A 24,497-nucleotide genomic window follows, 5' to 3' on the forward strand; every position below is an offset into this window, starting at 1 on the left:
GACTGCTCTCATTTCCAGAATGTTGATGTGCAGCTTGGTCTCTGAATGGGACCATGTCCCTTGGACCATCCTTCCCTGAACAAGCCCCCTTAGGAAGGAAGCATCTATGGTCACCGTGGCTGTTGGAACAAGTGGACAGAATAGTCTGCTTGTTAGGAGATCTGGGGAGTCCATCCACCAAGATAGACATTGCCGACAAATTGGTGTGAGACAAATGGGAACTGACAGAGGATGAAAGATGGTGGACCACTGGACTGCCAGGGTCCACTGTAGAACTCTCAGATAGTACCTGGCCAGTGATACCAGATAAATGGCAGCTGCCATGGAACCCAATGACCTGAGAATAAGAGAGACTAGAGGCTGAGTTTGCTCCAGAAGAGCCAAACGTGGGATCAAATAATACACGTCAGACAGGAAGGGCTGCAATCTCCAAGGTGGTGTCCAAGTGTATGCCTATAAATGCTAGTTGCTGAGATGGAATCAAAGAAGACTTGGTTAGATTCACTGTTATACCCAGCTGATTGAAGTGATGAGGGAGGAAACATGTGGCCTCCACCAGCTGATTCTTTGTGGGAGCTGTTAGGTGCCAATTGTCGAGGTAGGGAAACACCTGGAATCCCTGCAGCCTGAGATGAGCTGCTACCATTGTCATACATTTGGTGAACACCTGGAGGGGGGCTGTGGTGAGGCCAAAGGGCAGGGCTCTGAACTGAAAGTGACTGGTTCCCAAGTGAAAGTGGATGCATCTCCTAGAGCGCCTGTCTATTTTGATGATAGTACACATCCTGGAGATCCAGAGAGCACATCCAGTTGTTCTTGTGCAGAAGGGGCGCAATGGACTGCACAGTGACCATCCAAAACTTCGACCTCTTGACTGATTAGTTCAAAAGACTGAGGTCCAGAATGGGATGCAGTTCCCCATTTTCTTGGGTACCAAAAAGAAGTGTGAATAAGTTCCGGATCCTCACTGTCCTGTGGGGACCTTTTGGACGGCTCTTTTTTGGAGGAAGTTGATAACCTCTAGACAGGCTAACTCTCTCTGACTGGGTGGTGCATCTGGGAGAGATCTTTTCTTGGGGGAGGTGTGAAAAGGGAATGTAGTAGCCCCTGGATATGATTCTTAGCACCCAATGATCATCTGTGATATTTGCTCAGACTAAAGGGTGCAAGGCCAAGCGACCCCCGACTGCCTCCAGGGAGGGACAGCCGGGCAATACCTCACGGACATTGAAAAGGTTTCTCAGAGAATGGCTCTCTGGAATCTTGGTTGTGCAGGCCTTCTTTGCCTCTAGGGTGATGTTTACCATTGAATCCTTTCCCCCGTCCCCTGGAAGAGGAATCCTCTTGAGCTTCCTGAAAGGAAGACTGTGACTTTTGGAACCATATTTTCCTACTTCCATTTTGAGTCTTAGAAAAGGACCTTTGGGGGGTAGAAAATGTAATCCCTGCAGTCAACAAGGTCTTTCCTTCTTGCTCACTGCAGGTTAAGGTTTTTTTCACGCTGGATCCAAAAAGGGTGGAACCTCTGAAAGGGGCGTTGGTGAACGATACTTTGAATGCCTCTGCAAATCTGCTTAAACGCAGCCTGATGGTGATGCCTGTACCTGCCGCCCATGGGGAACCCTCTGCTGCATTGCATATTAACCTCATGCACGAATTAGCTATAGCTTGGGAGAGACAGACTTAAGGTCTTCTGCAGATATGGTCTCTGAGAGGGAAATTGAAAGTTCCTTTATCAAGTCCCTCTGGAGACAGGTAAAACAGGTAAGATAGTTCAAGGCTCGCAGGTTGAAAGAAGCCGATGCGAACACCTGATTTCCAAATCTGTCCAACGCTCTCAACTCGGATTTGGGAGGCTGTATAGATGTGCTCTGCTCCTCCAACTCTTTCTTGGTGGCAGCTGCCACTACAAGAGCACCAACAGGAACTGCCTTAGACAGAAAGTTTTGTTTGAAGGTGGACTTAAAAATTTGTCCACTCTTTTGGGTACTGGCTCCACCATATCAGGTTCCTTCCAGGCCCAGCTGGTGAAGAGATTGATTAAAGGGTCAGTGGGGGGGGGGGGGGGGCGGAGGGCACCCAAGATGTAAATGGGCCTGTACCAAAAGCTTCCAGGAGGATGGAGTCTGGGCAGACCAACCGCTCTTGGCCTTAAGAATCTCCAGAATGTCTCCAAAGCAGACATTGGGCGGCGATCGTGGGGACCTGTCCCCCTCATTGAAATCCTGTCCTCTGTGAGAGACTCCATGGGGGAGTCCAGATGTCTCCTATTACATGTCTTCTTCCGAGGCGCTTCCTCTGTGGGAGGCTCGGAGGAAGACTCAGAAGAGGAAGGAACCCCTATTGGTGAATGTCCCCACTGAAGGCTAGATTGGACGGGCTGACCAGGAGCAGGATGAGGTGGTCCTCTCAAAATGTGGGGCTGGACGGGGGCATGGTGAGTTGGAGAGGCAACTCTAGTAGCAGAGAGGGATCTCTCCACTGCCTGAAAGGCAGAGGGACTGGATGAGGCCCCCTCCCCAGCTGATAGAATCACAACAGAGGAAGGGGCAGACACCGCCTGAACCCCCAACCCTCCAGGCAGTGCTGGTCCACAGCTATCAATCGCCGAAGCACCGAGGGGCAGAAAGTAGTCCGAGAAGCCTGGACCCAAACCAGCCCCCATGGACTCCAGGGCGACGACTAGGACCAGTGGCCCTGTCTGTTCTGGGGGAATGGAAATAGAACCAGCCATGGATCCAGATGAGGTAGGGGACAGGGAGAGTCTCGAAACCCCCATCGCCTCCATGCAGCGCACCAGCCCCCCCAAGTCTAATCCATGCGAGGTTGGGCACAACTGGATAAGAGAAGGGTTCTAACAATAAAATTAAGGAAAGGGTAGAAAGAACTATAAAACTAAGAAAAAATTACTTACAAAACCCTGGGGAGCTGAGCAATCTGTGTCTGCAAGTAAAACTGGCAAATGAGATCTGAGGGGTTAGAGGGCAGCACAGCATTATGGGAGAAGAGGACCTTGAGCTAAGCTGATGCCTAAAGTGCAGCGGCTCGGATCTGATGCTGGATCTAAGACCTATACGTGGTGAATGGTGACTAGGATAACATCAGATCATACAAAACAGAGACACAGAAAACGGTTACTATCGATAGCAACTAGAAATACTGCAAACAGTAAAGGGATGAAACAGAGATTTTGATTTAAAAAGGTAAGGGTGAAAACTAATTAACAAAAGTAAACCTTTTGTTAAGAGATTTCTAAGAAATTAAAGGTACAAATCTAAGCTTAAAGCTACTTATCACACAAAGAACATAGGACCATGTCTTTTCACTGGAAGTGGCAAACGAGATCCAAGGTAATAAGGTTTGGTGCACTCTGGGTAAGGGAGAAGCTCAAGAGTTCAAGGTTGCCACAAGCTTTTACAATGGCTAAGTCTGATTTGAAGGCTCGGATCCGAACCCATCAGTTGAGGAATAATCTAATTTGGTAACATCAGATCTTGAGATTTTCAGCTATACCACAGAAGATGTTAAGAACAGACTGCATTAACTTTATGAAAGCACAAATAAGCAACTGGAGTGGTATTCTACAGCAGGAGTTGTTAGCTGAAAAGGCACATTCTGTGCATGCTCCAAACCTGGCTACAAGAAAGCAACCTAGACCTTAAACAGTAAAGATGAAATCCTACCAGCAGAAGAAATAGATTCTGACAAAACTGCAACAGAAGGGATAAGGTGCTAAAAGTGGGAGACAGCAGAGTGTTTGTGGAGAATGATTACTCATTCTACACGAGGAAGAAGTGGAGCAAATTTACTCCACGATTCAGGAAATGTCGAGATGCAGGTGTGAGATTCAAACTGCTGTATCCAGCTGTCTTCAAGGAATTCTTCCCTGGAGGGGAAAAAAATAATTTTTTGATCAAGTACATGCAAAGGAGGAAATACAAAAGTTTATCCAACAAAAAGTAGGCTATGTAACAGAAGGAGATTCTGGTTCTTGTTCTTCTGGTAATAAAGACCACAGAGAGACTGTGTATGTGAAACCTTATCCAATGGTTCAGTCCTTGTAGTGGTGTAAAACTGTCCAAGTTGGCTCAAAAAACTCCAAAGGTGATGACCAGGTAAAACGCAGGTACTTTAATACCATTTAAAACACAAAAAAACGGTCAAGCACTTTCGTCCTTATAACCAAGACTTCTTCAGAACAGTTTCCTTCCAATAACAACTTCTTTAAATACCTTAACTTGAACAATCAAGTGATCCTAATTAACAGAAAATGCTGCAATCCTTCCATTACAAACTTAAAACATATGCCATTGCTAAGTAAAAGTAATAAATGTACTCCCCTCTTAACCCAAATCTAAAGCTATAAATTTCAACACAGGTATGATAGGTCACATTAATACCTGGGACGACAGTGACATTTGTTCTGAGCTGTCAGTAAAGCTCTTTTCTCTCTAACGTATTTTCCCAAAAAACACCTCTTACATCTTTCTCAATAATCTCTAAAATCCCAAAACTAAACCTAGTACACTTAGAACTATTTTGCAAGTGCCTAAATGAACACATATACTCTGTTTCACAGGGGAATATTTGCTGGACTTTACAGCACATACCCCACTTCAGGTCATTAATGTTCAGAAAAATGTTTTGGGAAGGGGAAGAGGAGGGAGAAAGTAACTGTAAGTAAAGATTTTTTTCTTAAATGGTGCTGTTGTTGTGGTGTGTGGTTTTCTTTACATGCTATAAAGTAAAGTTTCCTCAGTTATTTTTAAGTGTAATAGGGACTATAAACAAGTGCTGCTATTTTATTTTTCTTTCTCACATCTTCTCCCTTTCTTCTTGTTTAGTTTTAAGAAATGTACGCACTACAATGAAAAAGATAAAGCCTGACTAAAAAAAAGAGCACGGCAAGAGAAAAGTGTGCTTTTTCTCATTCTTGCAAAGGGGAATGACTGGATTAAGGACCTTGGATTAATTTGGTAACATATTTTAACAGACAGCAAGTAAATGAAATAGAATATTGCCTGCTACGGGGCTTTTTTCTAGCAAATGCATGTTTGCTTAGTAGCAATTCTGCAACTGGTCTTCATGTTTCCATGGAGACAATCTGATAAAGAGAAATTGCTTACAGCCTGGTGGAAAGTGATTGGCTGAGGAAAAAAAGAGAAAAGAAAAGAAAAACTGGCTAGGACATAATGTTCTCTGAAAGCATTCGGGGGTTTCCCAGCTGGGAGAGAAATAAAGCTAAGACAAAACCAATTAGCACTTAGTAGAAGCATAGGCTATACCACACATTTTAGTATGCTTATCCTTTCTTTTAGGTTAACTCAAGTCTGTGAGTGTGACTGTCAATTTGGGACCTTTGTTCCTATTAGGAGGGGGAAACTTCAGGTTCTTATTAGAATTGTTTTGCTGGAGTTTTCATTTTGTTTTTACTGACTGGTTTTCAGTGACCTTCTCACTCACTGTTTTAGTTTGTTGTTTGGGATATTTTTGCATTGACCCTAATGACAATGGACATCAGCTGGGTATAACAGCCCTGTGTTTCTAATGCTTAGTCAAACACTCTGCTTGTGTGATGCTGATGAGGTCATAACACGGCCAAAATATGCATATCCACAGCTAGTGGGGTTTGGATTTATTGGCCTGAAATTGTCCATTAAAACGACGAAACAACTCATGGGCATTCAGAATCGCCAATTAGCTGAAACACCTGATGTTCATAAGGATCATTTGCATATATCTCATGTACCTCTGATACAAGAGGTTTGGGAGGTCACTCAGTGGAAGTTCCAGCTTTGCTGGAGTTTTCATTTTGTTTTTACTGATTGGTTTGATTCTTCAGTGACCTTCTCACTCATTGTTTTACAAATTATCAGAGAGGATAGAAATTTCTTCTGAAAACATAGCTAGGGAGGGGGACAAAATTAAGGTGGAGTTTAAAAAAATAGGGTGGAAATAAAAGAAAGGTCTCTGTGGTTAAGAAGTAACAAGAATTATTTAGAGGGACTGACAAATGTTAAAGTATTGCAGAACTGGGGGAAATCTCATAGAACAAGAGGAGGATCAAGTGCAGAATGTTAAACAGAAAATAAGGCATTACCTTGATAATATGCACGAGTTTAGAAAGACTGCTGTTAAGCAACTTTTTGATAACAGCACTAGAGCACAAAAACTTTTAGTACAATGACTCAGGCAACAGAAAGCAGAAAGGGCTGTTGCCAAGCTTACAGAGCCTATAACAAGGAAGGTAAGAGATCCTGTAGGGGTAATAGAAATATTTTGGAAATTCTATGAAAGTCTGTATAAAGCAGAGAAATATGGAAATCAAAAAAGATACAAATGGAAATGTTTATGTAAGAATTAAATATGCCAAGGATAGAGGGAGATAAGGCTCAATTACGACTGGTTAGGATAGGAGGAGGTGAGATAAAAACTGTAATGTATAACCAATCTACAGGAAAGCCCCCAGGAATAGATGGTATTCCTGTGGAAGTTTGGAAACTAGGAGTGAAAAAAACTGATAAAGATCTGGAGAAGGTTTTGTTTAACAGTATTTTAAGAGAAGAAGTACCAGCATCCTGGAAGAAAGCAGTGATAGCTGCAATACCTAAAAATGGTAACGATCCATCAGACCAAGCTTCATACAGGCGCATTCAATACTAAACTACTATAATAAAGTGTTCATGTCTATAATGGCTAAAAGAATGATAAAAGCAATGCCAAAATTGATACAAATGGATCAATGTGGTTTTGTGGAGGGGAGACAAACATTTGACAACATTAATAATAGAACACTGATGATCCAGAGGGAAGAAGAATGTACGAAAATACCACTGTTGTTGGTGGGTCTTGATACAGAGAAAGCATTTGACAAGAGTAAGCTGGGACTTTATGAGCAGGGCAATGGAAGCACTTGCATATCCTGAAAAAAATATAAGGTTGATTAGGAGGATGTATGAGGGTTTGGAGGTGAAAATTAAAGTGGGTGGGTCCCTTTCTGATAATTTCTGAATGAGCAGAGGAAACAGGTAAGGATGTCCTCCTTCCCCTTTGTTGCTTGCATTATATTTAGAACCATTAGCAAAGAAAAGAAGGGACTCAGAAATTCAATGATATAATTGGTATAGTAGTCAAGAAAAGCTGGCTCTATTTGCAGATGACATTTTATACCTGACAAAACCAGAAAGAGACGTTACACTGTTGTGGAACATTTTGAAACAGTTTTAAATCTTTTTGGGATATGAAATTAATGAAGCTAAAGCAAAGGCAATAGCGGTAAATTATATACCCACACACAAGTTGGTTCAGTAATATCCTTTATTTATGGGGACATGATAAAATGAAGTACTTACGAGCAGGGATTAAAAATAATTCTGGTGTGAAAGTAAGGATATGTGGGAAAAGACTAAACAAAAGATAATACAAAAACTGAGAAAATGGAAGCTTTGTTATATGGACAATCAAAATGCTTTTAGTCCTTTTATTTTTATACACAAGTCATCAGGCATATTTTCATCAAACAGAGGAGAAGTTGTGGATAGTAATTAATAAAGAGCTGAAGGACTTTATCTAGGAGGGGAAGACGCCAAATGTCAAGTGGGATAAGTTGATTTTTCCAGTAGAACAGGGCAGACTGGGATTACCCAATTTGAAGAGGTATTTCAGAGCTACACAGTTAAGGCTCCTATATATAGCACAAGCAGAAAACTATAATTCAAAGTGGAAAGGGATGATGTTGAAACGGAGGAAAGCTCAAGAAACAAGGAGAGACTGGGATTTTGGATGCAGGTCTTTAAGGAGAATAACAATAATCATACAGAATATTATATCTATAAAATAGCAAGGTATTCTAAGAACTAAGCCAACAAGGGAATGGAGAAAGGAGATTCTGCCGATAAGGATGACTGCAATTAGGGATATAGATAACAGTCAAGAGGGGGCTGGAATTTATTGGAAGAAAATTGGCAAAGGAACCACGGTACTGGGAGCAAATAACTACAGAGGGAAAGATGATAAGATTGGGAAGATGCCAAGAATTTATTTGGACTGCAGTTTACAGATTGCCTTCCCTATCAAGGATTGATATCAGAGTATAGGCAAAGAGAAAGACACAGGGGGGTCCTACATGAAAGACCAGCACTGGGACAGTTTTTAGTAGAATCTAGAACAGAAGCTGCCATTAAAAAAGGAATAATTAGTAGAGCATATAAAATATTGCATGCTAACAATAAGAATCAATCAGAAGAAGTTAATAGGATTGGGAAGAGATACTGGATAAGCAATTCACAAAGAAACAATGGGAGGATATATCTATGTCTGCAAATATGCAACAAACTCTAGAAGATTTAGGATTTTTGCTTGGAAATGTTTACATAGATATTTTTATACCCTAACTATCTCCAGAGAATTTTTCCCCGGGTAGATAGTGAATGTTGGAGGTGTGACGGGAAAGAAAGAGGTAATTCGGAACATATTTTCTGGGAGTGAAGTTAGTTGGCGGATGTTAAGGATTCCCTGCAGGATGCACTGTCGGACATGCTAGCTGAATGGACTGGTGTGACAGTGAGATTATTTTTCTGAGCTATGATACAGAATCGGAATTGCCTAGACATGGTAAGGTCTTGCTGTCTCTAATTATGGTTGCTGCCAAAAAAGCAGTTACTAGAAAATGGAAATCAAAATCTAAACCAACTATATTAGAAGTAGTGAATACAGTAACTGAGAGCTTTAGAATATGGTAGGAACACACTACATAGGAAAAATGTGAATTGTGGGGACAATGCATACAGGGGAGGACTGAGGTTTAAAAGAATGCAGGACTTAAAAATGAGCTATGTAATGTTTGACTGAAAACGACTGGGTAGATTACAAGTGATGTACAAATGTTTGCAACTACGTGTGTGTCAGTATAATTTGTGAAATAAAATGCTTTCAACTAGGATTGTGTCAGTGTGGTTTGTTTTCATTTATATAAATGTATGATTACTTATACCATTAGTGATGGTTTAATAAAAATGTTTCTTCTTTACAAAAATGGGGCAGGAATTGAATAATTTATGTAAAGCTGCTTAGGTTATATGATATATAGCAATATATGTGAAGAATAAGGTTTGCTAATTTAAACTTGTTAATACAGTTTGATTACTTTTATACAAGTATAAATATACCTATGTCACAAATGTTAATTCAATAAAGGTGTTTAAAAAATGATAATACATCTACTTAATAAATACTGCTAGAATCATTACCTGCTCACTTGTCCTTAAAGACTCATACCATCAGCAACTACTGGTAAACTACTATCATGGCTGCCAGTCAAAAGTCCTTTTTTTCCAGATGGCCATGTATAAAGAGGCACTTCCAATCTGAGAAATATTTTCCTTCTTCACCCTCCCCCAAGTTCACAAAGTTTTCTGCAGTTCCACCAAGCAGAATAACTTTTTTTGTCAGTTTAAATATTGTAAAGACAAAGTTTAGAATTTATTTTACATTATATAAATGAAATGTTGATATGCTTTTCCATCTTCCAAGTTGTACTCCCTTCATTTTTTTTTATAAAAGAACAAAAACTGAGAAAGCATGTATGGTGGGTGGAAACTCTGTCATACTGACCTATGCTATGTGCTGTCCTGCAGAAAATCATGTTTTTTTAAACAAAATGGCCAATTGTAGCTATTAACAACTGGAAGAACTGTTTAAAATGATACACCAATCCAGAAGCAATTCATGGTGAACACTATACAAAAGTGGATGAGTGTTTTTAAAGCTATTCTCCAAGGAGGTCACACTGAAATATACTTTTCCACTTACCTGCTATACAGGTGATCCCATATATTCTGAGGCAGTACCACAACTTGATCCTCTATGTAACCAAACTTATGCGGATGCACTCCTGAAAAAATATTAATAATAAATTAATGTTTTTATCAAGTGCACAATTTTTAATGCTGCATTATCATTATTACTTGAGATGTAGCCGAAAATTGCATTTTTAACCATCTGAACTACCTAGTTAACATATCTATGCAGAACAAAATGAAAGTTTTGCACTTACCATAATGATAGATCTGCGATGTCTGCTTCCATCCTTCCTTAATGAATGGATTATTGGATCCAACTAGGATCAGACTTCCGCCACTCAGATTTTGGATCCAAAGCTCAGCCTCCTCCCCTTTCCCATAATCCCCTGTAACTAGACAGTTACCTCAGATCGAATCTGTCAATATCCTACAATAAAAATGTTGTGCCTTCCTACAAAAAAACACCTCTCAGAAGAAAGCTGCTTCTTGGCCTAAGAGTTTAAGCAGTACATGATCAAGCCATAGGAACTATCAGTGCGGACACTCCATGAACAAAGGAAATACAATTGGATGAAGGAAGGAAGGAGGGGAGTTGAGGAAGGATGGAAGCAGACAACACAGATTTATTATGTTAAGTACATAAATTTCAAATCTGATGTCTCTGCCATTCACTTCTCAATGGAAGGTGCAAAGTCCCCAACTGCTGTCAACCATGGGAAGTCTCACGGAAGGATATTCCTGAGGACAGCTGAACCAAAGGAAGCTCTAGACTTGGACTGTAACTCCAGCTTGTAATAAATATGAAGGTATGGACAGTGCACCAAGTAGCTGCAACACAAATGTCGTCAAGTGATACTCTGGAGAAGAAGGCAGTAGAGGTAGCCTTAAATGGTTTTGATGGGTTGCCAATTGGCTCACGGACAGAACCCACATGGTGAGAGTTGCAGCAGCTAGGTCCGACTCTAAACCAGTTACAAGTGGCGTTCCCCAGGGCTCAGTCCTAGGACCCCTCCTGTTCGGCATATACTTCTCAGAGGTACAGATAAGCACAGGAGGACTATGGCTGACCAAGTTCACAGATGACTGCAAACTAGGAGCTATAACTGACACACCGGCTGACACCGACATCCTCCAAAAGGGTCTCACTGAGATGGATACCTGGTGTCAAAATCATGGCCTCAAGCTAAATACCAAAAAGTGCATAGTTATTCCCTTTGGAAATATCAAAGTACCTACAAACTACCACATAGGTGGTATTACCCTAAATACAGAAAACGTAATAAGGGATCTGGGGACCCAAGTAGATAGTAACCTCTCCTTTGATATAATCACATTGCCAAAGTGGTTAGAAAATCCTTCTATGTGGCCCACCTAATCAAAAAGGGTTTGCTTCCAGATCAAAAGAGGTCATTGTGCCCCTCTACTCATCACTTATCACACCCATCATAGAGTACAACGCCCCATTTGGGATGTACCTTACAAGACACCTGCAACAGCTGGAAAAAACACAGAAGTACCTCACCAAGAGGATCACTGGCCTCAAACAGATGCCCTATGTATCTCGACTGAAGAAACTCCAGCTATACTCAGTTGCATACTGCCTGCTCAGAGGTGATCTCTGCCTGACATGCAAGGCCATGTTCAACCCAGAATTGATGGACATGCTCCATCTAAAGAAAACCTTATCCCCTCAAGCCACACGCTCTAGGGATCTAAACCTCAACACAACAATAAATAGGACGTGCTGGAGAGATAGATTCCTGTCCCAGAGACTTTCCATGCTTTGGAACAAGATTCCAATTTACATTAGGCAGAGCTCCTTGCTAACACTCTTCAAGAGAAACCTTGACAAGTGGATGGGAAACAGAACGTTTACCCTGGGGATCACTTCAGTGGCTCTGGTGAACAGAGGCACAGGGAACTAATCTAAGGGGGTGGCGAAAGCCAACACATTCTGGCTAGGTTTACAAATGCCTTCGGGCAGATAGTCTAGAACCTACCTATGAACCTATAAAGATAACTCCTCTTGTAGACATGTAAAATACAATTAGATAACCAATGAGAAAGAATCACTTCAGGCTCCCCCTTTCCCAATTAGGCTGTAGAAAAGGAAACAAACAGTTGCTCAGTCTTTCAAACTTTTTTAGTGTGATGCAAATAAAAGAGAAGTTGAAGGTGTACATCCTGCATGTATAACACATATTCTCCTTTGTTGGCGAAACTTGGGAAGAAAACAGGGAGGCTGATGGGACTAAGTGATGATTCAGAAGCTTCCTTAGGGAGAAAAGAAGGACTAGTTCTTAGTGCAGCTCTGTCTTTATGGAAGACCAAGTAAGAAAGTTTACATGCGCAAGTGTGTAATTTTGACACCACCCTATCAGAGGTGAATGCCATCAAAAATAAAGTCTTCCAAGCCAGATATTTTAAGTCAAGCATAGCTGCAGGTTCAAAAGGGGGTCTGGTTACGGCCTGTAGAAGAATGGTAACATCTCAAGGAGGGACAAGGTTCCGAAAGAGAGGCCAAAGAAGGAAGGCCTTGGACAATCTAAGGGAAGGGATGGGTGATTGATTCTCCCCACTGTGAAAGCTGGAAATAGCTGCTAGTTGGACCTTGATAGTAGAGTAGCTATCCTCACTATGGATCAGAGAAGCCAGGAAGTCTAAGACTGTCATGGGAGGGAGTGCAAAGGGGTTCAAATTTCTACTTGAGGCCCAAACTGAAAATCTCTTCCATTTACTCTTATAAACCTCCCTGGTAGAAGGTTTCTGTGCAGAGGTCAAAACATAAATAATTTGGGAAAAAATCTTGGGCTGTCTAGCCATCATAGGAGCTGTTTAAACCATGTGGTCAACTTGTGGGATTGAATGTCGGTGTGAGACATCCAGAACAGGCGAATGAGAAGATCTGCAGTGGGTCCGAAACCTAACGGGGGGTCAGTCGAAACCAGGGAAAGAAAAAACACACCTGTTGAGGCCAAAAAGGTGAAATGAGGATCATTGTAGCATTCCTCCACCTTGGGATGAAAGGAGTGGGAGGAAATGCATAAAGGAGACCTGGGTGCCAAGTGTTGGTCAGGATATCCCTCGGGGACTCCCCCTTCTGGGGGATTAGGGCAAAGTACCTGCTACATTTGGTCATACCTTTCAACCTGGAATTTTCAAAAATCTGGACAAAGGTCCATGAAAAGTAGACACAACAGCCAAAAACCGGTATGCTGATCAACAAAATTTGCATACATAATTATATAACACCACCCACTACAGTGGAATTGTGGGACACCAACATTTAAAAGCAAATTTAACAGGCAAAATATTAAACAAAATATAATCAGAACAATATTGTTTTCTTTACATTAACATTTCTGAACTTGTATCAATCTCTGAACTTGTGTAAAATTAAAATGCAATTTGCTTTTATAAAAATAAAATTAACAGCTTCTTACAGAAAGTATATTAAGTAATCAATTGACCCACCATTCTGTTACATTCAAATAAGTGAGGTATTCTTAGACTACTCTTTCTTTTTTCTCCAAATTAACATGAATATCACATGAACATTATTATAAATGCCAAAATCCATGTAAAATTCTTTACAGCTTGCCTGCAGGACTTCTTTAATGCTGTTATTTCTCTACCAACTGCCATCCTTTAGTTTATAATCTGCAAATCTATTTCCTTGGGGCTTATAAGTGAGTTGCATACCATCCAGTTTTCCCTGATTTTGCATGAAAATTGTGTGTTTGCCTCCTATAAAGTATGAATGTGAGATAAACAGTGTGGAGCAAAATGTACGAGGTCATACTTGAAAATTATATAAAAAGCTCTTCTGCAGACAATGCATATCAACACAAATCACCTTGTTCTATCAATTCTCTAAGTTGCTAGTGGCAAAATTCTTAGCTTTGTCTCTGACCTTGCGTTAAATATTTAGCATCTGCAGTTAGCTAATTTCTATTTATATCCAGTATTTTACCTACATAATGGGATATATGCAAACACAACTTTCCTATTAAATACTTTGTAATATTGGAAACTTGCACAGCTCACTTATTGTCGCAGCACAACTGGCCACAAATTCTATATTCTCATCCACAAATCTGTTTCTATTGGTGTTCTCACTGCATACTTCTCAACTGTCCACAAGTTTCAGGTGCCATCCTTACTTTACCTCAATGTTCTACTCATCCAAAAATGTGACTGTGAAACAGGGCAGTGTGGAGACATGATAGTAAATAAAGAGTTGCAGAACGGTTCTTCAGAAAATGGTCATTAATACGAGTCCTCTTACACTACTGGTTTTCTAAATTAATGCTATTAATATGCTTAACTTTACCATAGATCAGAAGTTAACTGTTCGATGCCTTGTCCATTTTCCGGGACATTTACTCTTTGTTGACTGGGTTAATTCCACTAGACCAGTGTCCTCTCTTCAGAGGAGACTCTATGCAGCATTCATACTGACTATGGAAAATTGGGCCATGACACTGAGATACTTCCCCTACTATTTTGTCAATAAGTGCAATATGATCTTTTACATCCACCTGAGTCACTAACTCAGTCAGATGACTTTGATGAGATGAGTTACACTCACCTGAACTACCACCAGCTCGTTTTAGGTCTCATCTGAAAGACAGCACACTTTGGAGTATCAGTATCAGAGAATATTTCCAAAAAGCTAGTGTAGAAATAGAACCCACAGACTTAATATCTGCAAGCACTAAAAGCAAGTGTAGTTACTGCTGAGACACTAACACTGCAAGCAAATAGTAGCCACTTTCATACATACCTCTCAACTGTACAGATTTTTGCCTCAAATATTTGGCCTGTTCATCATAAAATCTGTGGTTTTCTGGCAAATCATGGAGGACTGAAGTCATTAAATAATGACCAAATAATGACATAGATTTGAGTTTCAGACTTCATATCCTCCAGAAAAATGCATGCTAACACAAATCCTGTTATTCTAGCAGCTTTCTAAGTTTATAAGAGCAATATTTAAAATCTTTGCCTATTTTTGGGCCTTTGTCTCCCCATCATTTTACGATTTGTCCAGATTTCTTGCATTAAGAGGTTGAGAAGTACGGCCACCTTCCAATTAAACATGCCATCATTACAAATTTAATAGTTTTATGTGCGATTATTAAGTTGGAGTACGAAAAAAGACAAACATGAAAAAAGCACTCTACAGATACAACAACGTTATCAAATATGCATGTAACATAATGGTTAAACATGCCAAAATGGCACGTAAGGAAACACAATGCAGATTTAAGGCACTGAACTTGGACAGCACTTTATTATTTCGGTTTCCTTTCTGGAGTAGAGCAGTGATCTCCACAGACCTTTTTCACACTTAACTGGGAAAGTGTCTGGATTAATAACTTGCTCAGAGTTCAAATACATTCAAATCGCAAGAATTAGCAATAACAGAATAATTCCGCTTCAATACCATTAAAAAAACAAATTACCTAAAACTCACCAACTGTATAGTTTGCAGTAAGGTACAGACAGCAGAGGCGCTATGACATTTCCTAGACCATGACTACAAACCACAAATATCCAATCACTCCTCCCCTAGCCCTTTACCAATCTCAACCATTCCAGCCTAATACCTAAGAAAAATTCTGTCTTCATTCAACACTTGTGTCCCACGTCGCCCAAAATGAATGAACATGGTGGCATCGATAGACTACAGCTACTGCTATTTCTAGATGCCACTACCTCTATGGCGACCATGAAGTGGATTTTATGACTAGAGGGAGGGGCGGTGAGACAGGGCTGCAGCTGGCTGTGGAGCCATAAAAATTATTTGTCTATTCTGGAAGACACGAATTGAAAGAGTGGAATTCCAGATTTAGGAAGCTTTTGAGGTAGTTAAAATGGGGGTCCCTGGATATATATTATATATAGCTAATAAAGTAAACTGCTCTGAAGTGTCAGGGAGCCCTGAAAGTGTAACTTCAGCACTAATGCTGATCACACAAATCACATCACATCATTCACATGAAAGTGCCGCTATACAACTATAATTTTATTTTACAATAAAAGAAATTCAAGTGTCATGCGAAGATTCCTTTGCTGCAATTTCTGTTAGCTGCTACTGCACTGCTTATGCATACATAAGCTATGAGCTTTTTTTAAACTGTTTATTTACCTGGAGGTCCAACTGCCGGACGAGCCAAAGAAAGTACATTTTCTCATCCTGTGGAGTGGGACACTGGTGGTGGTGGGTGCTGGGTGGAGTGCCTGCCGGACTTTGCTGCAACACTTACTGAAGCCAAGTTGAACTTAATTAAATTGTAATAATGTTTGTGAACAGCAACTCTGATCAGCTCGCTGCTGCTGCCTGATGGCTGGTATTCCAATTAACAACAGTCTGTGTCCTATAGGCTGCAGTCTGCCTCATGATGACGATGTCATTACGCACACTCCTGCATGTTGATGATGTAGGATGTGTGGTGACGTCAGCCATAAGTTTAAAGTTGTATTAAAAAATCTGGGAATTAAATGGTCCATTCGGGAATTTGTGGCACTCCATTATTCTGCTCTCAATCCTGGTAAATACAGAGGAATTCAATATGGTTGAGAGGTATGGATTTGGTGTTGGTAGGGAAAACAAAGATATTGTTGCACAGTTGGGTCACTGTTGGGTTGACAGACCATTCGTGAGGGAGAAGGACAGACCTGATCAACCTGTCTTCTAGAACATTGGACTTCCCCAGTATGCGCATTGCTTTCAGAAAGCAGTGAGAATACATCACCCACTGCCAAAACTTTACGGCCTCTCCATATAAGGGGTAAGGATATGTTCTTCCCGGTTTGCTGATGTACCAGACTACTGAAATGTTGCCTGTCTAAACAAAGATCATACCCCTATGAAGGGAGTCTTGGAAAGCCTGCAACACTAGGAGAACTAGCCTCATTTCAATGACATTGATGTGAAGACTGACCTATAAGGGGGACCATGTGCTTTGGACAGTCCCCCCCCCAAAAAAAAATTACTCCTCTCACCTTAGTTGTGAAGCATCCATGGTCACTGTGGGCTGGGGAAAAGGAATAACAAAAGGTTAACCTAAGACACTATCGGAGAGCCTAGTCACCAGAGAATACGAGTTGTGTAAATTTTAGTGACAGACCCTGGAAAGTTCATGGGTTGACATCTCAATGACTATTGTACTGATAGTCCATTGGAGCACTCTCATATAAAATCTGGCAAGTGGGACCAAGGTAATGGTGACTGCTATCGAGCTGAGAAGATGCAAAATCAATGGCTGGTGGCTTCTGATGGGATGCACTGCTATCGTTTGTTGATGGAGTGTTGAAATCTTGGATTCCAGCAGCCAGGCTATTTATAATTTTGTATCTAAGTATGCTCCAATGAACTCTGCAGCTTAATCTGGTTAAAATTTGGACTTGGCCATTTTCACAGTTATCCCTAGTTGTGAGCAAAGGCAGTTATGAGCCAGTCTTGCAGGTATGGGAACACTTAGATCCCCAGCAGTCTGCAATGAGCTGCAACCACTGCCATACACATGAACACTCCGGGGGGTCTGGGTGAGACCAAAGGGCAGAGCTTTGAACTGGAAGTGACTGGGCTCACAGTTGGAAGCGAAGAAACCTTCTGTGGAGGGTCTGCCCATCATTATATGGTAGTACATGTCCTAAAGGTTTGTCTAGTACATCCAGTTGTCCTTTCTCAACAATGGTAAAAGGGACTGTACATGGCCATCTGGTATTTTGTCTGTTTCACATACTGGTTCAAATGATAAGGTTCCAGTCTTTGTCACCAAAAAAACCTTGAGTAGACACCGGATCATTGCTGATCTACTGGGACTGCCTGGATGACCCAATTGTCTAGCAGCTTTTTTATTTCTAGTGCTGCTGACTTTTGTTGAGAGGGTGGAACATCAGGAAGTTTACTTGGGAGGGTGGGGGGCGAAAAAAGACAAGGGATAGAATAACTTCTGGTTATAATCCTCTGCAACCAACCATTATTGAAATACCTTTATTAAATTATCACAAGACATAGGCAAACATACATTAACAGAAAAGATAACAAACCATTTTAACATTTTTCCATTTAAAAGCAATATGCATCACATACATTTACTTAGCTATTATCAGTCCAACATTACAAAAAATTACTGAATTCCTACCTTCCCTTAAATCTCACTCTTACTTCTGAACATTATCATGTGCGTATTTGTTCCTACAGTTTCCACGTACTTCTATGCAATTTGCTCCTTCCCTTTCTAAAGATCCCTTTTCCAGTCCTTTTATCTCTTTTATAATATTCAATACCTCAAATACAGTTGGTGCAGACTTTGATTTCCATTTTCTAGCAATTGCTTTTTTTTTTGTCAGGCAACAGAATTAAACTTAAGGCTTTACTATGTTCTAAGCTATTCAGATTTTGAATCCCAGCTCAAAAGGATAATTTCCTTAATTACAGCCATTTGCTCACACAATATTTCTGACAGAGTACTCTGTAAGGAATTTTTAAAATTAGCCAACTCATTACAATCCCAAAAAAAAGTTATGTACTCACCATAATGTTCCATCTGTGTTGTCCACTTTCATTCTTCCTCAACAACTGGGTTCAGATCCGATTCTCAAATCTAACTCGGACACTACTAAAGCTCGTCGCCACCAAGAAATTCTCAACCTCCTCCCTTTACCATAATGCATCAACCCTAACACTCCTCAGATCTTGTTTGCTGTTATATACCAAACAAAAAATACACACACACACACACACACACACACACACACACACACACACACACACACACACACACACACACACACCTATATCTATCTATAAAAAGAAAGGTATGAAACTATTTAGGAAAGACTTGAAAATATACAGCCTATGTGGAGGTCAGTGCGAAGGACAGCTGTGTCCTTATACTCTTGTTCTTCCAGAAGCCAAGTAAGAAAGGGATGGGATTGGTGTGTGGGAAGTTGAAGAAGAATGAAAATGGACAACACAGATGGAATGTTATGCTAAGTACACAACTTCTTTATCTGATGTTGTCATTTTCATTCATTCTTCAACAACTGGGACATAGTCCCCAGCTAACTAAATTCCCGGGTGGACTCTAAGGAAGGATGTTTCCGAGCACAGATGAGCCAAAGGATGCTCTTCCCCTAGAGATCAGATCCAACTTGTAATGAGTGATAAAAGTATGAGGACTGGTTCAGGTTGCAGCTGCGCATATATCATCCATGGAAGCTTTAGAAAGAAAATACTGTGGCAGCTGCCATAGACCTAGTCAAATGTGCTCTTATAAGTTTTGGTAAGGTTAGGCCCAGCTTGTTGTAAATAAACATTATGCAATTTGTCAGCCATTTGGCTAAAGCAACCTTTGGAACTGGTTTGGCCAATTTTTAATTTGCAAAGGAGACAAATAATTGGTCTGTCTGATTTTGTTTGCTATATGTAAGTAAAAACGCAATTGTGAACATCTAATAAATGTAACATATAAAACTGGTATGATACTGGATTCTGATACCACATTAGGAAAGAAAGAAACGTTGGTACATAATGTCAGACTATCCTTATGAAAAATCAATTAAGGAGATTTAGATGATAAAGTTTGAAGTTCTGAGATTCTTCTAGCAGAAGTAATGGCCACTAGAAAAATAGTTTTCCAGGTCAAGAATTTAAGTTCACATTTAGCTGCTGGTTTGAAGGGGGACTGAATTAAGGTTTGTAGTACCAAATTTAAGTCCTATGGTGGAGTAGGATCTTTATATGGTGGTATCAGCAAGAAGGTGCCTCTTAAAAAGGCTTTACAAAGTTTAGATGAAGCCAAGGAGTAATTGTCAAATCCAGTATGAAAATTAGAAATTGCTAATTGGACTTTAATTGTTGAAGAGGTAGCGTCTTCATTAAAATTTGTTGCCAAAAATTCCAGGACACTTTGTACAGGAGCTGAAATGGAGTCAATGTGATTTTGCTGTGCCCAAAAAGCAAACCTTTTCCACTTGCTTCTGTTAAGTTTTCTTATTGAAGCCTTATGTGAAGACAGAAGTATATGGCGAACAGGGGAAGAGAGTATCAAATGTCTGGCTGTCAAGGGAATGGGAGAAACCATGCTGTTAGCTTGAGGTTTGAAATATCTGGATGCATCATGCCTGTTGGGTGAGACAGGACGTTTGGAATTTGATCCGGAATCCAAGGTGGGTAGAGTAGATGGGGTCCAAAGGAAGGGGAACCAAATCTGTCAAGGCCAGTAAGGTGCAATGAGGATAAACTTTCTCTTCAATTGGGCAGCTTTCTGTAGAAATTTGGGAATTAGGGGAATCGGTGGATATGCATAAAGAAGACCGGGGGGGGGGCAATTGTGGAGTAGAACATTTCTCAGTGATTCTCCCTGTGGGGGATGAGGGAGAAGCTGCTGCACTTTTTGTTTAGGGGAGATGCAAAAAGACTGCAGCAAAGCTGGCCCCACTGACTGAAAGTCTTATCTGCCACTGTCTTGTTGAGAGACCACATGTGAAGTAGTTAAATGGACCTGCTCAGTTTTGTCTGCTATCACACTGGATTTCCCAAGAATGTGTACTGCTAACAGAAAGTGGTTGGAAGTGATTGTCCATTGCCAAACTTCTCGACACAAAGGATAAGACCTGATTCCCCCTTGTTTGTTGAAGTACCAAACTACTGACATTGTCCGTTTGAATTGCAACTGTCCCGAAAGGGAGAGTCTTGAAATGCCTGCAACCCTAAGAGCATTGATCTCATTTCTAGAACACCGATATGTATTTTGGCCTCTTTGGGGGACCAAGTGCCTTGGACGGTTTTTCCCCAGGAATTGCCCCCCACACCCACCCAATCTGGGGTGAGTCCATGGTCACTATGGCCCTGGGATGAGGGGTAAACAAAGGGATGACTTTGTAAAATTTGATCTGACTGAATCCACCAAAGGTATTTTTTGCATACATAGTTTATTTTTATTTGGGCTGACATGGGGTGGCAAAGAACTGACCACTGTGTTGACAGTATCCACTGAAGAATTCTCATATGAAATCTTGCAAGGAGAACTACAATTATGGCCTCTTACATTGACCCTAGGGCTTGTAGAATCAATCGAGTTGAAATTGTGGTACTGAAGATTATCTTTTTGACCTGGAACCTGATAGTTAGCACTCCTGAGAGGGGATGAGAAGCTGTCATTGATTCCGTATTGACAACTGCTCCTATAAATTTTTGTGTGTGAAACGGTTTCAAAATGCGACATGTAGTTTACAGTTATCCCTAGGTTGCAGCAAGTCTGGAGCACCTGATTCCGTGCTTTTAGTAGTAGATGCATGGTCAGGGCAGTAATGAGCCAGTTGTCTAAATACAAAACACTCACAATCCTTGTAGTCTCAAGTGAGCTGCTATTACTGCCAAGCATTTGGTAAACACTCTGGCGGCTGTGGTGAGGCCAAAGGGCAGTGTCCTGAACTGATAGTGATTGGCTCCCAGCCGGAAGTGTAGGTACCTCCTGGATTGTCTGTTCATTTTTATATGATAGTATGCATCCTGAATGTCTTCTGAGATCATCCAATCATCCTTGCTCAAAAAGGGAAGAATGGACTGAACCGTGACCATCTGAAACATGTGTTGAACTGACTTGTTCAAGATACTGAGATCCAGAACTGGCCCAAGCCCTCTGTTTTCTTTGGTACTAAAAGGAATCTTGAGTAAGCTCCAGATCCTATTTAGTCTGTTGGGACTTCTTGGATGACTCTTTTTTTCTAGCAGCTTTTGAATTTCTGTTGCTGCTGATTTCCTCCGACTGGGTGGTACATCGGGAAGTTTGTATAGAGGTGGAGGTGGAAGGGAAAAGGGAATTAAGTAACCTCTGAATGTAATCTTCTGCACCCAAGTATCTTTTGTGAATTCTAGCCAGGCTCTCTGGTGCAGAAATAAATGACCCCCAACTGCCTCCAGAGTGGGACAATCTGGCCTCCTTTCAGGAGCACTGATAGGGTCTATCAGAAAAAGAATCTCCAGACCCTTGGTTCTGCTGGCCTTCTCTGCGGTGCAGGTGGCATCTTCCATTTGAGTTCACCTCTCTGCCCCTGGGGGAACAATCTCCATGTGGACCTTTGAAAGGACCGCTGGACTTCCTGAACCACATTTTTCAACTAACTCGCCAATTCCTTGAGAAGGTTCTTTGAAGGATTGAAAAATGTACAACCACTGCAGAGAGGGTCCTTCCATCCTTCTCGCACCTGGGGAGTGTGTCCTTCACTTTCAACACAAACAGAGAACTGCTGTCAAAAGGAGCACTGACTAATGAGGACTTGAAGGCCTCTGCAAAATCACACAAGTGCATTCAGGCATGCCTCCTTTTGTATATGCCTGAACCTGCTGCCCTTGAGGTACCTTCAAGCCACATGTGAGATAAGCCTCATGGATGAGTTAGAAATAGATAATAGGGTAGCCAACTTTGATGCTACAGATGCCTGAGCCTCAGCAGTGATAGATCCTGAAAGAAAATTTGATAGTTCTTTTATCAAAAATCTCTTTGAAGCCTTGTAAAATGGCCCAGGTAATTCACTGATCTGAGAGAAAAAGTCACTGAAGCATACACATGCTTTCCAAATCTGGCCAGTGCCCTAGACTCTCTATTAGGGGGATGGACAGATTAACTCTTTTCTGCGACTTCCTTCTTAGTGGCTGCTGCCATGACCATGGCATCTATGGGCACTCCCCTGCTACAAAATTCCTTGCCTACAGACGGTGCCAGAATCCAATCCGGTCTCTTGGGGATTGGCTCATCTGTGTCAGGCTCCTTCCATGCCTGCCAAGAAACCAAATCAATGAGCTCATCAGTAGGCGGAGTCACCCAGGAAGTAGAAGGGCCAGACCAAAAAGCCTCCAGGAACAGTGACTCCTCCGAGGAAAGGTTTTGGGCCGACCAACCAACCTCTTTGCTTTAGGTGGTGATCTTGGAGACCCTTCCTCTTTGTTGAAATTAGTGTCTTCAGTAAGTGACGGACTCCTCAGGGGAATCCAAATGCCTCCTCTTGTACCTCCTCTTCCTAGGGACCACTTCGGTGGGATACTCTAGAGAGGTACCGGCAGAAATTATAATACCTTACGGGTATCCTGGAGACTTTGGATAGGCTGTCCCTGTGGACCAGGATAATGAGGATAACACATAAAGACATGTGGGACCCAGATGGATGATCCGAGGTGGGAGGAACCATCCATCCTGCAGAAGCAGAAAACACCCTCTCCACTACCTCAAAGGCTCTGAGGAAGAAGGAAGCTGATGGAGCTAAGAAGCCAAGCTTCAGACCCCTCGGCTCCCTCTGCCCTGAAGGCAACCCACCAGAGGCAGAACTGAGCTATCCAGTGCTGAAGTTCCAAGGGGCAGAGAAGGCTTCAAAAACTCTGGAGTTGGCTCTAACACCTTGAGCCCAACAGGGACACCCTAACTCTGACAGTCGCCCGGATCCGAAACCATAGGAGCCAAAGCACTCAAAGTGTCAGATCTGAAGAACCTAAGATGTTCGGATCCAAAGTTGATGATAAAGACTCAGATCCATGGGCACCGAAACAACTGGCCAGATCGGTGAAGGAGCTGACAATGTGGTGTAGTGCTTAGAAAGGCTTCCTGAACCGAAGGGGCAGGAGCCAGAAAAACTCACATCTGTATTTGCATGGACAGAAACTTCCTCATCATCCTGTTCATATCTGCCGTGGTGAGATTGCTGGAAGAACGAATAGATGCCAGTGATGGGGATCTTGAACGTCAACGTACTTCTAGGAAGGGAGAAGGTATGTGCAATATGACCGGATCCAAGGAAAGGGATACTGTTGTTTTTGGTAATGGCTTTGGATCTGATAAAGTCAGATTTGATGAAGCAGACTTATTGTCAGATGCAGAAGCAGCTTTCAGATCAGATTTCTTGGCCTTTTTCCTTGGTGGTTCAGTAGTAGGATCAGAGGATGGTGTAGAGGATCCAGAAGGATTAGAAGACTCTCCTACCTTGTGCTTGGGGGGGTGAGCCCCAGATAATGCACTGGAAAAGGAAGAAGGGAGTAATCTTTTTAATATTAACTTATTCTTCCTATCAGCCAAGGCCCTAGGATCAAATCCCTGACAAATTTTGCATTCAACATTTAGGTGCTGTGGGCCTAGACAATACACACAGAGTGTGAGAGTCTGAAAGCGGAATTTTATGTCCACATTCCATACATTTTTAAACCCCAAGGGGGCTTTCTCAGACATTTCTAAATTTAGTAGCAAAAACAAATGTAAGAAACATTTATTTTTTCAGAAAGGAAATACCAGCTATAGTAAGATTACCCTAAAACAGAGTATAAAGAAAGAACTACAAGCAATGGTAAAAATATGTACACTTTACAGTACAGAAAGGGAGATATAATAATAGAGAATAAAGAATTATATAAAAGAATTCAGTTATCTGAAATTCAAAAAATGCTATCAAGCTCAACAGCCAAAGGCGACAATGTCTTTGTGCTAAAGTGGCAAATGAGATCTGAGGAGTGTTATGGTTGGTCATTATGGGAAAGGGAGGAGCTTGAGAGTTTTTGGTGGCCACAAACTTGAGTAACAGCTGAATCAGATCCGAGGATCGGATCTGAACCCAGTTGCTGAGGAATGAATGAAAACTGACAACATCGGATCATGTTTCCAGTTACCTCTTTCTTCTTCATCACACATCTAAAAC

At 41.3% G+C, this 24,497-nt stretch overlaps 1 protein-coding gene across 2 annotated transcripts in view; it reads right to left on the reverse strand.

Moving 5' to 3' along the window:
- Positions 1-24,497, reverse strand: part of USP33 (ubiquitin specific peptidase 33) — a 1,637,494-nt gene that overhangs the window by 241,027 nt on the left and 1,371,970 nt on the right. For both annotated transcript variants that reach the window (XM_044085858.1, XM_044085859.1), the window contains exon 20: positions 9,811-9,892. In XM_044085858.1, coding sequence (XP_043941793.1) covers positions 9,811-9,892 — 82 coding nt within the window. The remainder of the gene's footprint in view (positions 1-9,810; positions 9,893-24,497) is intronic.

The sequence above is a fragment of the Protopterus annectens genome, chromosome 10.part0 (assembly GCF_019279795.1).
Source record: "Protopterus annectens isolate FY-2018-M chromosome 10.part0, PAN1.0, whole genome shotgun sequence".
Lineage (NCBI taxonomy): Eukaryota > Metazoa > Chordata > Ceratodontiformes > Protopteridae > Protopterus > Protopterus annectens.